This window comes from Typopeltis vanoorti, chromosome 17 (assembly GCF_054136105.1).
Source record: "Typopeltis vanoorti isolate ZY-2024b chromosome 17, IOZ_Tvanoo_1.0, whole genome shotgun sequence".
Classification (NCBI taxonomy): Eukaryota; Metazoa; Arthropoda; class Arachnida; order Uropygi; family Thelyphonidae; genus Typopeltis; species Typopeltis vanoorti.
In genome coordinates this window covers 68,966,895-68,984,171 of record NC_143565.1, presented here as the reverse complement: position 1 = coordinate 68,984,171, position 17,277 = coordinate 68,966,895, and the positions used below count along the sequence as shown (strand labels likewise).

General features: G+C 37.2%; 1 protein-coding gene across 3 annotated transcripts in view; it reads right to left on the bottom strand.

Annotated features, from left to right (window-relative positions):
• The window catches only part of LOC150097460 (uncharacterized), a 244,133-nt gene that overhangs the window by 100,965 nt on the left and 125,891 nt on the right, over window positions 1-17,277 (bottom strand). For all 3 annotated transcript variants that reach the window (XM_090407276.1, XM_090407277.1, XM_090407278.1), the window contains one exon: window positions 8,600-8,803. In XM_090407276.1, coding sequence (XP_090263402.1) covers window positions 8,600-8,803 — 204 coding nt within the window. The remainder of the gene's footprint in view (window positions 1-8,599; window positions 8,804-17,277) is intronic.

The following is a 17,277-nucleotide window of genomic DNA, read 5'->3' as shown; positions in this document are numbered from 1 at the left end:
AATATACCACCATATTTGCTCAGAGAACAGATCCAGGCTACTCGAAAAAACTTGGCTTTTGCTCAGAACCAGGAATTTAAAATCTGAACTTTCAAGTTGTTTGAACCCAGATATTTGGGATATCCTTGTGAGGATTACAGACAACTCTGTGAATCATTCCAGGAAACAAAGAAAGCAAAACTCATATACAAATTTCTTTGACTTAAAGATCGACAGCATGTGGAAAATGAATGGACATATTTGAATTCCTCTGCAGTGAACAAAAACAGCCAACTACACTATTGTGATAACAACCAACCAAAAGCAAGGGTCAACAGGAGCCACCAACTGCCTTCACAATAGTCATGTAGTCAACCAATCTAACCACGCCCTGAACAATGATGAACTCTGGCTACTCAGCAAAGGTTTAAACTTTGCCGTGGCACCCAGATTGATTAACAAACTTGAATTTACTTACCATATAGAAATAAGCTTAAGATTTATCCCAACCACCATAGCAGATAAAGTATGTTTGGAAAAATATAACATCTCATCTCATCTCCCTTATACCCTCTTTTACCTTGCGGTGTCGAGGGTCCATTGATCATCGGACCTCACTCCGTTTACAGGATAAGGTGGTTAGCCTTATGCCCCGGTGTATCCTATGGCCTGTAATGTTGAGTTCTCAAGGCCAGTTTGCCTGCTTTGCAGGATGAAAAACCCCAGAATAAACTGGGGAAAAAACCCTGCTGTCCACGCCCAAGACTGGCTAACTTGGCTATGGCTGAGGAAGATCCTTCAGCTCCTCACGTCACCGACGGGAATCGAACCTAGGACACTCCTTCCCCAGGCATATAATTTAAATTTAAAATCTAACATTTTAAATTTAAATTATACTAAAACAATAACCAGCAACCTAACAAAATCGGAATTGAAAGTGGTGAAATCACTAAAATTAAATCCAGACATCGTATTACTATAGTCAATAAAGGCAGTTGCACAGTTATTCTAAATTTAACTACTTATTTGGAAAAAATGAATCTAATAGTCTCAGACAATAGCACCTATCAACTTGTTAACTATGACCCTACCAATCGAATAAAAAAGAAAATGGAGAAGCTACTTAAATCAGTCACCACATGGCCCAAAGATACAGTTAAAAAATTATTTCGACACTACGCTCGTTCCCCGAGAATTTACGGTCTACCAAAGATTCACAATTCCGGCTGATAGTCGAAGGTATAGACAGCCCCAATTATCAGATAGTCAAGAAACTAGCATCAACACTCAAGGAGGTCGATGTTAGTTTCAGCACTCCTATATTAAAAACACAACACTCTGTAAACAAAATCAAAGACATCACACTGGAAAAAGATGATTTATTAGTCAGTTATGATGTCGTTGCCCTGTTCACAAATGTCCCAATCAATGACACAATCCTTCTATTACAGGACAAATTCCCTCCCGATATCAGCGCTCTTTGTGCATGTACTACATTCTGGCTATTTTGTGTGGCAAAACATTTTGTACCCTACAAAAAGAAGGCACAGCCATGGGCTCACCATTACCCCTCCTCCCCCATTGCTAACCTTTATATGAAACATTTTGAGCAACGTGCTCTAGATTCCTCTCCTTTAAACCATAAAGTCAGGCTTAGATACGTTAACGATGTTTTCACTATCTGGCCCCAGACACTAGACACTTTCTTCAGCCACTTAAACAAACTACACAAATGCATACAATTCACAATCGAGATTGAAAAGAACACAATTCCGTTTCTAGATACACTTGTCACGCGTCTTCCTTCTGGCAGTCTTTCCTTCACCTTTTACTGGAAACTGACACATACTGGCCAATATCTACACATAAACTACATCCACCCAACACAAAAACTAGGGGTCATTAATACACTAAAAAACAAAGATTTGAAGATTTGCTCCAATGAACAAGCACTTAAAGATTAATTAAAAGTTATCAGCAATACCTTCGTAAAAAATGGTTACAGCCTAAATACTATCAACAAAATTCTGTACAAGACCTCACTTAAAAACAAAAATAAACAAGACTACAATAAAACTATAACCATTCCATACATTATTCTTATCAAAGGGGTATCAGACAAAATAAAGAGAATGCTACAAAAATACAACCTTAAAGCCATCTTTAAACCTCCTGCAAAATTAAACAACTTACTCAATTCATCCAAGGATCCACTCCTGCCGTTGGCCCACCCTGGGGTATACGTATACCATATTCATTGCGCCTGTAATTTGCCCTACATAAGGCAAACATGATGCACAATTCCTATCAGAAAAAAAAGGAACATAAACGACACAATAAATATAATAACTATGGTGAAGCTAGTCTTTCTGATCATGCCCTGAAAACTTTACATAGAATTGACTGGAAAAGCATCTGTTGTTTACATCACACTAAAACATGGTATGGATGTAAATTTAAGGAGGCCTGTGAGATTCTTATCGATCACCCTAATTTTAACAATACCGATGGTCTAAAAATCCCAAGCACAGGGAAGGCACATATTCTACCCACTAAATAGGACCATAGGTAATCCAGGATCCTAAATCTAATATAACAATTGTCATGTTAAATTAGGACATCATTTTTACTGTAACAAAACTATCTATATGAAAGAATGTTTCTCCAATGTTGTCTTAAATAGAATATAGCTTTGATGTAGTTAATTTATTTTACTTTCACTAGAGGTCAGGACAGTAGAATAACTATTGATCAAATCACTGTCTCTTCAGCATACTGTGTGAAATGTAATTTAGTTTGTCTCTCTCTGTGTGTGTGTGTGTGTGTGTGTGTGTGTGTGTGTGTGTGTGTGTGTGTGTGTGTGTGTGTGTGTGTGTTAAAGATACCAAGCTATTTTAAACCTGGTTTTACTCCATTTCCCAAGTAAGCAAACAGACAAATAAGTCAAGTTTGCGCCTGCACGTAATGCAAGTCTAGCTGACCCTGCAGGTAGTGCAAGACCAAGGTAACTCATGGTAAAAGTAGAATAAGCTCTGATCACTAATCTTAATATTTAACCATAATGCAAAGCACATCTTCTGGAGGAAATGTATGATGCTTTGTATAAAAGGCAAGGGGCCACTACTCAGATCAGTTTCGACCTTTATTGAGGTCTCATCAGTGGGAGCCAGGCTAGAAATACCAAGATTTTAGTAATACAGAGCTTATAAGTATTTTACTAGAACAAGTTACCATAAGGTGTTTTAACCTTATTAAATAAAAATCTCAGGATGAGATATAAATGCAAAAGGTATTTTACCTTGGGTATAATAAATGTTAAAAATACCAAGCTATTTTAAACCTGGTAAAATATTTATAAGCTCTGTATTACTAAAATCTTGGTATTTCTAGCCTGGCTCCCACTGACGAGACCTCAATAAAGGTCGAAACCAGTCTGGGTAGTGGCTCCCTTGCCTTTAATACAAAGCATCATACATCTCCTCCAGGAGATGTGCTTTGCATTATGGGTAAATATTAAGATTAGTGATCAGAGTTTATTCTACTTTTACCACGAGTTACCTTGGTCTTGCACTACCTGCAGGGTCAGCTAAACTTGCATTACGTGCAGGCGCAAACTCGACTTATTTGTCTGTTTGCTTACTTGGGAAATGGAGTAAAACCAGGTTTAAAATAGCTTGGTATCTTTAACATTTATTATACCCAAGGTAAAATACTTTCTACACACACACACACACACACACACACACACACACACACACACACACACACACACACACACACACACACACACACACACACGAGTGTGTGTGTATACTCCAGATGATGACCTTAACACGAAGGTCGAAACGTTGGGAAATTAAATTACGTATAACATGGTTGTAGACTCTATAGACATAAAAATAGCATTATTCATGTTTTAGCATGAACATGAATAAAAGAAAAATCAAAGAAGTAATAGTCAATGAAAGAAAAAAAAAAGGTAAGGCTATTTGTTATTAATTTTTATTATATTTATTCTTCCTCCATTAGAGTGTATTTGTGGACACTAGATCACTAAGCGGTAATGACTTGATTATTCAGATTTGGCAACCAAAATCTGTCTTTACCATTTTACATAATTTTAATAAATCATGAAGCAAGGAGTTGGGTAGATGTTTAGGGTTAGAAAGCTAAGTTCTTCATTTTTTCCTTTGCATAAAAACAAGATTATTCCTTTACTTTTTCAAAAATGTATATACTTTCAGTGAATAGGCATTAATTCACTTAAAAGAAAATGAACAAAAAACAAAGGATGAAAATATTGTGAGAGAGCCTGAAGTACTGCTTAAATACATATACATGCACACATGTGCATACACACACACACAGAAAAAAAAAAAAAAAATCAGCTAACGCCTTTTTATTCCCGTATATACGGGAGTAGGCGAGGCCATTTAGCCCTATCTAACTTTTGGAGACTGAGTGGGCAGTTCAATCTCCACTGGTACCCAATCAGAGACAGATGGCCCAAGGCTATCACTAATTAAGCGGTACGCAGTGAAGAGAGACGGCTCAAATGTGCCGCCATCTCGTGGTCTCTAACCCTAACACAATATATTTTAATGTCTGAAATAATGTGGGTTCTACGGTCGATTTTCTTGAGTTTACAGGACGAAAAACCCGAGTTTCCGGGAGGAAAAACCTGCTTGCCCGTGCCAGAGATCGACTAACTCGGGAGCCGGTCGAAAAAAGGCTTAGAAAAATTTCCTCTAGTCGCCGACTAGACTCGAAACCAAGACTTCCTTCGTGCGGCCTAGCGCGATGGTGTGCAAACGCCACATCCACTGAGCTACACAGGCTCATGACTACTACATTTTCAACATACATTCTCTAGACGGTTTGTTTTGCAGAAGAAAGAGAGTTGTTTTTTTTTTTTTAAACAGAAAAATGTCTGCGATCTCTGGCTGGCTAACTCAATCTCTACAGATATTCCTCATATTCTACACAGGATTTGAATATGTCGTTCCAACCAAACAGCACTACATGCACACATGTGCGCGCACGCACACACACACACAAAAAAAAACCATAATCCTACACGACTCACAGACTACTACATTTTCAACATACATTCTCTAGACAGTTTGTTTTGCAGAAGAAAGAGGGCTTTTTTTTTTTTTTTTTTTTTTTTTAAACAGAAAAATCTCTGCGATCTCTGGCTGGCTTAACTCAATCTCTACAGATATTCCTCATATTCTAAACAGGATCTGAATATGTCGTTCCAACCAAACAGCACTGTTACTACTGACTCTGCTAAACAGGTGCCAGTATTTTATATTAAATGAAAAATAACATTTAACAATATTAGTGTATACTTTTATTTTCTTCGTTATATTATCCTCACAGTTTCAGATTCACAATTATTGTTATTATTTCTCAGGCACCTTCATGGAGTCCAAGATTCATCACAGGAAAACCACTAACATTGTTCACAATACCTATCATACCTCTCCCTGTATTCATTCACTTATGAAGCCCTCACAACACATCTGGCTACTCATTCTAACTGTTCACTGCACTCCAAGAAAAAAAAACCTAACCCTAATATGCTTACTAGTCAAGTCTTATATAATTTCCAGGAAAGACCCTTGCTCTGCCTTCCTGCCATGAAAAAAAGTCATTGCTGTCAATCCTACAGAATCCTTTAACTGATATGCTTTTATCATGTCTTCTCTAATTTGCCTATCAGCTAGTTTTTGAAGCCCACAGCCCTTCAATCTATTTGCATAGGAAACATTCATAGATATATCACAATCTTGATCACTGGCCTCTAGATCCTTTCCACTAATTCTTCATCCACATGGATGTGCCAGGTGACCAGATCTGTGCACAATAGTCCAATATGGCCTTATTAAAGCTTATAAAGGGGAATAATAATAATAATAATCTATTATCCCTGCTTGTCAGTGTGATTTTCAACAGCCATGTAATCTGATGTGCTGTTTTAGCCACCTTTGCAACATGTCCTGCCCACAATAACCTCCAAATCTCTGGCCCTGCAGTTCATTTCCATCAATATAGTACACAGCTTCTGATCTCTTCAGCTTAAAGTACGTGAGGTTACACTTAGCTACAATAAACTGGCAGCCATTTATCTCTGTCCATATTGCCACTGCATTTAAGTCATCCCTTAGAATCTCCACATCATCTTCATTGACTATTGTTCTTCCAGATTTGCATTAGCAAACAACTGAATATTTCCTCTTAAATCATTTCCTATATCATCGATGTATAAATTATAAATTAAACAGCAAAGGATCAAGTAGTGAGCTCTGAGCCTTTACTAGTCACCTCTTTTCACTGTGTACTGGTCTTCAGTGCTAAAAGATCTGTATTATCTATTTAACACAGAAGATAAAGAGTGATGATACAAAATAGAATAATAAATTAAAACATATATCCTCATAGTAATGATGACAGAGATGGATGATAAAATTCTCAAGTTGCTCAGGAATTTGATCATTATGCACCGCATCTTTACATTAAAATCATAATTACCTGGTCAGTTATCAGATGGTTATTAAATTAGGACTGAATTATTCTGTTTTATCCTTCAACCTTATCCCTGAAAATGCTATTAGCATAAAAAGATGAAATTTCATAATCAAAAATCAAACTGAACACCCCTTGGGTATATATATCAGAAAACTGATGGTGATGATGACATTCATGAGTTTAAAGTTTCTAATACTTTGAAATGTGTATGCGTATGTGTGTTATGCTTTAACTTTCCTACTATTTTAAAGAGAATGAAGTGATAAGTAGATAATTCCGAAGTTCCTTTTGTGAATAAAAAATTATTTATACACAAACACACACACAGAAATAAACTATAGTCAATCCTTGACTGACTAGTTTGCTTATTGATGCAGGGTTTAATCATCCTTAAAGCGTCTGACACAGCATCTGTGCTTGTGTCAACAGTATCATCGTTACACATATTTTTCAGATGAATAAATTTCCAATGGATTGGCATTTTCCACAGTAAAGAATTCAATTTACCACTGTGTTTTGTAATGAGCATCTAACAGCTGCAATTTTGAACTACTTATGTGCTGCACTCATGACTAACTACTGTCCACTCAATAACATGTAAGCTTTTGCTATGCTCAAATTGAAAAATCACTGTAGCAAACTTTTAAGGATTAAAGAAAAAGTGAATGAATTTGCTTTAAAGGTAGCAATAATACTACTGGGATTTGACTGGCACTTTTTCATAGCAAATGAACATATTGCATCTAAGTGATGCAGGTGAGTCACGAGAATGTGCTATTTCTATCATCACTGACAAGGGTATGTTAACAGTTATGCCAGACAGGTGCAGTGCATGTGACCCATGGGCAATGTTAGGGGAGAAAGACACACACACACAGACAGACAGACAGACAGAGAGAGAGAGAGAGAGAGACAGAGAGAGAGAGAGAGAGAGAGAGAGAGAGAGAAGATGCTTCTATCTAATGATTTTTAACAAATATTCAGAGCACAAAGGAAGGAATACATACAATAAAGAGGTTATTCAAGAAGAACCACACATAACTAAAGTCTTATGTGTAACAATGAAATGAGAATTATTAAAAAAAAAAAAAGTGACTGCATTCCTGAAGATAAATAATAATTCAAGAGTTAAGAGATTATTAGATATATGAAGATCCAAAGGCTTCGATTCGGTGACACATGACTTGTTTAAGTTAAGGGATATTACATCCCATACCGTTTCTTAGCCGAATATAGTAGAAACTATATAAAGTTCGGCGATTCCAAGCGTTAGCAAATACCTGGATACTGCAGCAACTGACCCTAAAGGTAGTGCAAGCTGAGGCAACTCATGTCTAAGGTGGAGCAAGCTCCGATCACTATTCTTGATATTTACCCATAATGTGAACTTAGCTCCTAGGAGCTGTATTTCTGTTCAACATTATGAGAGAAGGTCACTACCCAGACCAGTTTTGACCTTTATTGAGGTCTCATCAGTGAGTAGGTAGACCTAGTTAATATCAAGTTTGTAGCAAACAGAACTTACAACCCTTCTATGGGTATTGCCAAAGGCTTCAATTCGCCGACATATGACTTGTTTAAGTTAAGGGATATTACATCCCATATCGTTTCTTAGCCGAATAAGAAACTCAAAGAGTTTCATGCCGAATATAGTAGCAACTATATAAAGTTCGGAATCCAAGCGTAAGCAAATACCTGGATACTGCAGAAATTTGCTTACGCTTGGAATCGCCGAACTTTATATAGTTGCTACTATATTCGGCATGAAACTCTTTGAGTTTCTTATTCGGCTAAGAAACGATATGGGATGTAATATCCCTCAACTTAATCAAGAGTTAAGTTTCTAGATAAATGAATAAAATAATGTTTGCATACTGGATTTTTTTGTACATTTAAAATCGAAAAAAAAAACTGAAATTTACAGTTTGAGTGCAGAGTGCAGTTGAGTTATGGTCAGTATAAAATTTTTAGACCACATGTTGCATAATGCAGTAGTAACATTAAAGGTGACAAATTACTAAACACAGAATACAAATAAAACATTCATTTTATATATTCTTAAAAATAAAGAGATATGTAAACGTACACAGCTTGGAGGGCTTCTGCACTGCTGCAGATTGTCATATCATTTCTCCAACAATCTTTTGTGGAAGTACTTTCTCCAGATATGTCATAAAGTGTTGATGTTGGAGAAGATATATTCTTGTGGTTTTTGTCTTTACTGTTTTCATCTGTAGGTGGGACCATAATTTCACCATCATCTTCTTTTAATACTGTTTCAACTGGAATACTATAATTTTAAAAAAATAAAATATTTTTATTAGATTTTGATAAACTTATTAGTATGAAATCTGAAAAAAGCATATCAATGTTTTTTTAAGCTTTCCAAAGGTAGACATTAAATGTAATTTTTGTCACACATGAATCCAAACTTTTCATTTCAGCACTTCTGCAAACTGCAGATAGTTTTGATATTTGTGCCATGAAATCTGAACGTTACTGATAATCCTTCATACAAAAATGTAAAATGAGGATTAATCACTTAAGGCTGTTTTTGATATAATTAATATTTGGCAATTCTCTCTCTCTCTCTCTTCTTTTTTCAGGCAATATGCACAGTGTTCCCCCATAACATGAAACCTTTCATTAAAACAATGCAATCACTGTATACTGTTTCCTGTTTAAAGAAAAAAAGATTTTTATTCTATTAGATAGTTTTTCTACACATCTATATCTGATTAAGTATAGAGCAAGCCCATTAACACATTGTGGTTCAACTATAACTGTGATATGTTCCCATCAAGAGAAGCTCAATATTATTTTTTATTCTATAATAGGTAATTTCTTATTGATTGAGAAAGTAGGTGGAATCAAAAAGATCAGCGAAAGCCAGCATGATTGGCAGAAGGCACAGAAGCTATGCTTTAAAATCCACAGGTTTGAATTTCAACTGCTGCATGGATGCATGCTTTGTGGATATCATCAGTTAACAGATGATTTTCATTATCTGGTGTAAGACTACTGCTAGAGGATGGAAGTCTGAAGTGAAGTGGCTTGAAGTAATGATTTTTCAAGATGCTGAAAGTTTACAGCCTTTCATGATTGATATATAAAAAAAACAATTTTTTGAATCGAATTTCAAAGGGACAGAGGTTAAGTAGATTATTGGAGATGCAGAGAAATGGCTGTACACATACTTGTGATCTATTTATTTGTAGACTCCAAAGTTTTTGAAATGTTAAGAAGGACAGTCATCTTCAGCCATAAGACAAAATTTTGGGATCAATGAGAGATTACTGATATGAAATCTTTGGGGGGAGGGGCAGAGAAGAGAGGGGAAAAAAAGACAAGACAGCACTGAAACCACACACTAAATGAAAAAAGAATATTATATACCAGATAGTAAAATGCAGAAACACCACAGAATGGAAACTCTCAGGAATAATTTGTGTACCCCATCTTAAAACTGGAAAGAGATGAAACAGCCTTGATTTCTCTGACCCACTCCTCATGAGAAAAATATGACAAAGTCCGTTCTGCCACAATCACTTGGGTAGAAGCCTTTCAAGGCAAAGAATATGTCAAAAGAATTTTCCATTATTATGGGGAATAGTGACACAGCAACAGTAATGAGTCAATTTTTTTTTTTATATTGCTCCCACCCATGAAATGTTATTTGCAAACCTGTAGTACATTTGGTACCATGAATGGACTAAGGATTTTTTTCCCTATTTTTTTGTTTTTGTATCAATTTTTATATATATTGTTAAATTGGTCCGCGCAGTTAGCCTAGTGGCTATGCGCTTCGCAACCATATGCCTGGGGAAGGAGTGTCCTAGGTTCGATTCCCGTCGGTGACGTGAGGAGTTGAAGGATCTTCCTCAGCCATAGCCAAGTTAGCCAGTCTTGGGCATGGACAGCAGGGTTTTTTCCCTAGTTTATTCTGAGGTTTTTCATCCCGCAAAGCAGGCAAACTGGCCTTGAGAACTCAACACTACAGGCCATAGGATACACCACGGCATAAGTCTGACCACCTGTAAACGGAGTGAGGTCCGATGATCAATGGACCCTCGACACCGCAAGGTAAAAGAGGGTATAAGGAAGATGATGATGATGATTGTTAAATTGTATGAATTGTAGTTTTTACTTAAACAATTGTTGTATTTTATTCAATATTTTCTAACCTAAACCTTCTTCTATCTTAACCTTCCATATTCTATCAATTTCCTACTGGCTGTGTGTGAGCCATTGTTATAACTGCCACCAATTGTGGCTCACCGCCATTTTTCTTTATCTATCCATTCTATATTATTTCCCTTATTCTTATAAACATCACTACTTTACTTACATGACCTACAAATTTTCCTTGACTCTAATATCTGTATCACTTCTTACATATTCATTCTATAAGGAAAACAAATTCTATATCTCTGGCCGATTCCTAAATTTACTCACGTGCATACCCTGACGGTTAAAGGTTATTCCTTACTATAAGAAACGAATCCTCTAATTTCTATCTGGGGCCGTCTCCTCTTCAGATATTGACAAATTTATTTTTTTTATGCTGCACCAGCCAATATCTTAGAATAGAGGGGACTCCTTTTCAGGGAGACTTTTTCAGACCTTTGGTGCACATAGGAGAATAAATTTATTGCTTATACTCATAAATTAAATGCTCAACTATGGCTAAGTAAATTCAAGTTTGCAGTCGTGACCTTTATAACAACATGTTATACCTTTCTTTCAATCCCACCCCCCTATGGTTCGAATTTAATGAGTGGTAGTTTTGGTTCATATCACAGGCAAAACTCGAGTATAAAAGAAAAAACATATTTATTGGAAACTAAAGACATAGTATACAATTTCAATTAGTTCAATGACATGCTAAATTAAACCTTTTCAAACTAATTAATACTCTAATATATGAACAATGAATCCTTCTTTTGTGTTAGAGACTTAATCATAATACACACTTCTACCAAATTTTCTACCTACTATTTTTTAGTCTAGCATATTCAACTATTCACAATCATCTATAGTCATTCCTAACAATTTCTTATGGACATTAATACTGCTAAATAATCACCTAAAGTCCTTAAATACTGTCCATACTCGATTAATTCATTACAAGCACACACAATATACACAATGCACTCTTCTAATCAATATTCTACTTATTGTGTTAATCTTACATATTAAACTAGTCACAATCATCTATAATCATTCCTAACAATTTGTCTTATGGACATTAACACTGCTAAATAATCCATACTCGATTAATACACCACAAGCACACATAATATACTCATTTTACTCTTCTAATCAACATCTACCTATTGTGTTAATCTTGCATATTAAACCAGTCACAATCATCTATAATCATTCCTAACAATTTGTCTTATGGACATTGACACAGCTAAATAATCACTTAAAGTCCTTAAGTACTGCCCACACTCGATTAATACATTGAACTAATTGTTCCCTTTTACCTACTGAGTAATTATGCAACAAAATCTGTACTTTACCATTTCTTGGGGCAGGGTCTCCAGGTCCATCTGAACTACCTTTCTTTGTTTGAGTTCTCTTTCGGTACCTCCATAAGCCTACATCCACGTGGTGGGTCACTATGGTCGTCAGATTAAGCTATACTCTGCACCTGGCGTTTTTCCCTCGTCTAATCAGACCATCGTCGCTTCTACTGCCGGTTTTGGTATACGTTTGCGATATTATTCTGTCGGGACTTTCAGCAAGATATCTCGTGCTTTCGCACTGGCAGACATTCAGATATCGAAGGGAAAGGCGCGCCCCTCCAATATCGAACCATCACCACGAAACACCGTCAGGAACCCTCGATCCACCAGAGAAGTCAAATCATCATCCAGGAAGGCAGCCAAAAAAAAAGCCCTGAGAAAGGGGTGCAAAACCTTTTTATTCACCCTTCACTTCCTCCCTATTTCGCACCCTTGTTGCTAGCTGCGATAGCGCCCTCTTACTTTTTTTTTTCTGCGATCTTTTCCCGCATGCTACTTTCATCGACCTCGGCAACTTCGGAAAATCGCAAGACCATAGCAGCGTCTTCCGGGAAACGAATGTTCGTCACTTCCGAGATGAAATTGCCTCAGGCCGCCCATGACCTTTGGACTAATGCTTGCATCTAATTTAGATTTCATTGTGTGCATGATGCATTTCGCATAATACTAATTTATATACGCAGTTCCTTACCTAGTATTACAAATCTACTACAATAAAGTAATTCTATTTCCATTTACAATTAGTATTTTAATTCTTCTGCTTGAGTACAAGTTTTTTCTCTCAGCTGACTTTTCTGACTTGTTAAATCCTGAATGAAATATTTCTTTAATAAAGTGCTTCATTCAGGATGTAACAATATATATATATATATATATATATATATACACACACCCAGTTCTCCATTTACACAGAAGATTGGTTCCAGAAAAAACAGTGTAAATGAAAACCATGCAAAAAAGAATACAGTAGATATTATGAAAAAACAGAAGAATGGTTCCAGATGTGAAAACCCGATATGAACAATAAGTTATTATCAAACAAAATATATGAAAATCATTGAATATCATCATCATCAAATTCCTGCTATGTACCCTCAAGGGGTGTACAGGATATGATAGTACTACATGAAAAATTTACATCATTATTAACTTCCTATCTACAGATCAGTCTGTTACTTGTCAAGACTCAAACATTATCAGATCTTATATTTCTGTCGTCTAAGGCACTTTGTACCCTATCAAACCACCTATATCTTGGTCTTCCTCTGGGTCGTTTTCCTGCCAACCTGGCAGAGAACACTTGTTTTGCCAATCTTTCCTCGCCCATTCTGTTTAAATGACCATACCACCTGAGATTAGCTCTGCTGACAATGTCAAGTTCTTTCCTAATATCCTCATTTTTAATATGATATTACAATCTGTTCACATCTCTAATCTTTCTAAAGACTCTCATATATGTGGTCTCTAGTCTTTGGTCAAGTGTTTTACTTCTGACCCAGCTCTCAGATCCATAAGTAAAAACAGGTTTGAACACTGTCTTGTATACAGCTAATTTAGTGTTCCAACTAATTTCTCTCTTATCCCATATGAATTTATTCAATTGACTTCCTACTATACCAGCTTTATTGATTGTGTTGTCTATTTCCATATTTAATTTACCATCTTCACTAAAAAAACGTGCCTAAGTAGCTGAAATGTTTTACTTGTTCCACAGGTTCTTCATTCACAATGCAGTTGACATTTTCAACGATTCTGTCTATTTTCATTGTCTTTGTCTTTTTATTGCTGACCTTCATACCATATCTATTACAACAGTTATTCAATTTAGTCACGGAATCTTACAGACTCGTAGTGGATTTATTGATAAGTATAACACGTCCGAATAAAGCAAAGATCTGACATTAACATCTCCAATTTTGATATCATGTTTAATACCACTTTCCTTCATAATGTGATCCATATAGATAAAGAATAACAGAGGGGATAATGTACATCCTTGTCTCCCACCAGATTTAACATTAAACCATCTTCCTCTACTTCCTTCAATTCCAACTGCTGACTTACAACTCAAATAAAGACTAAGTATTGTTTGATATAATGCCCCATTCACACCATATAACTGCAGCGTATTGAAAAGCTTCTCTTTTGGCACCTTGTCATATGCCTTTTCCAAATCGACAAAACTTAAATACAGATCTTTGTTATATTCCCATGCTTTCTCGACTATTTGTCGTAAAGTGTAGATCTGATCTTGACAGCCTCTATTTGGCCTGAATCCAGCTTGTTCTTCACCAAGCTTTTCTTCCACAATTCTCAACCGTTTCTCAAGTATACTTGCATAGATCTTGCCAGGAACACACAGTAGGAAAATACCTCTGTAATTCTCTCATTCAGTTTTATTTCCCTTTTTATATATGGGTACTATGAGAGCTCTACTCCAATCATCGGGAATTCGTCCCTCTGTCCAGGCCTTCTGAACTATGCAGTGCAGCCACTGCAAGACTTTTATATCACCATACTTCAGCATTTCTGGTCGAATATCATCTACTCATGCTGCCTTTCCACATTTTAAGCCTTTGATGGCTTTTTCTTTGGTATTGATTAATGAGTAATGGTTTTAAACATTTTGAATTGTAAACAAGAAATGATTGTTTAGCAAACAGCTTAACTCCTTCCAAGCAGTTTTATATAGGTGGGCCTCTGGTATTGGAACAACTTAACTTCGAGGAATCAGCACAGCACCCTTCTGCTTCCAGGAACCAATGGCAAGTGAATATAACAGATCATCTGTCGGCTTAACTTCAGGAAATCATAATTACAAAAATTGATTTTTTTTGTTGGCACCACAATTATCTACATTCTGTAGCATAAAGTTATCCCTGATATTTAAAACATCGAGGGGGGTAGGAGTCCCCAAAATTCAAGTTTAAGTACATATGTACCGTTCTAGAATATAATAATTATAATGGAAATACCCTTTTGGGAATAGAAATTTTAAAAATAAGCATCATTTCTTCTTCTTCTGCAGCTTCTCCCACTTAAGTGGGGTCACTGTTTGTTATGAGTCTCCTCCACACCTTCCTGTCTTGGGCTGTCACCACATCCAAGTTCTTCATCTTCAAGTCCTCTTCTACCAGCTCCCTCCATCTCTTCTTTGGCCGCCCACGCTTCCGCCTTCATTGCACATCCATCTGCATGACCCTTCTTCCCACATATTCGTCTTCACTCCTCATCACATGACCAAACCATCTCAACCTTGCCTCCTGTATTTTCGCTCCTAAGTTCGTAACTTTCACTGTTCCCCTGACATAGTCATTTCTCAGATGATCCTTTCTGGTCACACCGCACCTCCACCTAAGCATTCTCATCTCTGCTACTTCCATCCTGCTAATGTTATTTTTCCTCAGGGCCACAGTTTCTATAGCATATGTCATAGCTGGCCTCACTACTGTCCTATAAATTTTGCCTTTCAGATTGATCGGCACCCTCTTATCACATAACACTCTAGCCATCTCCCTCCAGTTCCTCCAACCTGCTTGTATCCTGCATCCCACTTCCTTCTCACCTCCTCCATCTTCTTCCACTGTCGAACCTAAGTATCTAAAGTCTCTCACCTTCCTGATGACATTTCCTTCCAGCTCCAGGTCTGTCTCCTGGCCACTGGCCACTGCGCAACACATATACTCTGTCTTACTTCTGCTCAGTCTCATACCTCTCTCTTCCAGTACTTTTCTCCATCTTTCCAGTTTAGTTTCTGCTTCTTCTCTTGAATCTACACACAGCAAGATGTCATCTGCATACAACATTGTCCAAGGTGCATCTTCTCTCACCTCCTCTGTTACCACCTCCATCACAATATTAAACAGAAACGGACTTAATGCTGACCCTTGATGCAAGCCAACTGTTACTTGAAAACTTTCTGTCTGTCCCAAACAGGTCCGAACACTTGTCTTCACATTTCTGTACATTTCCTGCACCAACCTGACATATTTCTCCGGCACCTTCTTCTCCCTCAGACACCTCCAGACTTCTTGCCTTGGCACTCTATCGTATGCTTTCTCCAGATCAATAAATACCAGATGTAGCTCCCTTTGTTTCTCTCGATATTTTTCCATCATCTGTCGTAACCCAAAGATAGCATCTGTTGTTGATCTACCAGGCATGAAGCCAAATTGTTCCTTTGCAATCTCCACCTCCTCCCTCAATCTACCATCAAGAACCCTTTCTAGGATCTTCATTGTGTGGGATCAACTTTATTCCTCTGTAATTTTTACAGTATTGTGCATCCCCTTTACCCTTGTAGATGGGAACAAGAGTACTCTCCCTCCATTTCTCGGGTATATTTTCCTGTTGGCAAACTTTCATGAACAGGTCCCACAGCAGGTCAATTCCCTCTTCCCCCAGTGCCTTCCATGCCTCCACTGGAATTCTGTCGGGGCCCACCGCTTTTCCATTCCTCATCCTCTTCATGGCCTCCGTCACTTCCATTCTACTGATGTTCTGCACCATCCCCTCAGAAGGCTGCCCATCTCCTCTGTGAGTCCTTGCATTTTCCTCATTCAGAAGTCCCTCAAAGTATATTTTCCATCTGTTTCTTATGTCCACATCCCTCCATAATACTCTTCCTTCAGCATCTTTGATCTGCCTCACATGTAAGATGTCCTTAGCTGCTTTATTTCTACATTTCGCTAGTTGGTAAATTTTTCTCTGTCCTTCCTTTGTTTCTAATTGATCATACAGATCTTGATATGCCATGGCCTTCGCCTGTGCCACAACTCTCTTGGCTTCTTGCTTTCTCTCTTTGTACACCTCTCTATCCTCTTCCACTCTTGACTCATCCCACTTCAGCTTTGCCTTCCTCTTAGCTGTCACTGCCACCTGTACATCATTATTCCACCACCAACCCTCCTTCTGCTCTCTAATCTTTCCAGATGTCTCACCAAGCACCTCGATTGCACAGCTTAGGATTACTTTTGAATTATGTTTCCACCAATTTTGTACACTTTCCAGTCCATCCAAAATCCTCTCTAACACTCTCTCCCTAAAACGATTCCTCACACTCTCTTCTTTTAAGCGAAACCACTTAATTGTCTTCATCTCATGGCAACCAGAAGTTCTTATCTTCGATCTTAATTTAAAGTCTGCGCACAGCAGTCGGTATTGTTGTGCTTCTTGATCTGTTGGAATTACCTTACAATTTGTCACAACCTGAAGATGTTTTCTTCTAGTCAAA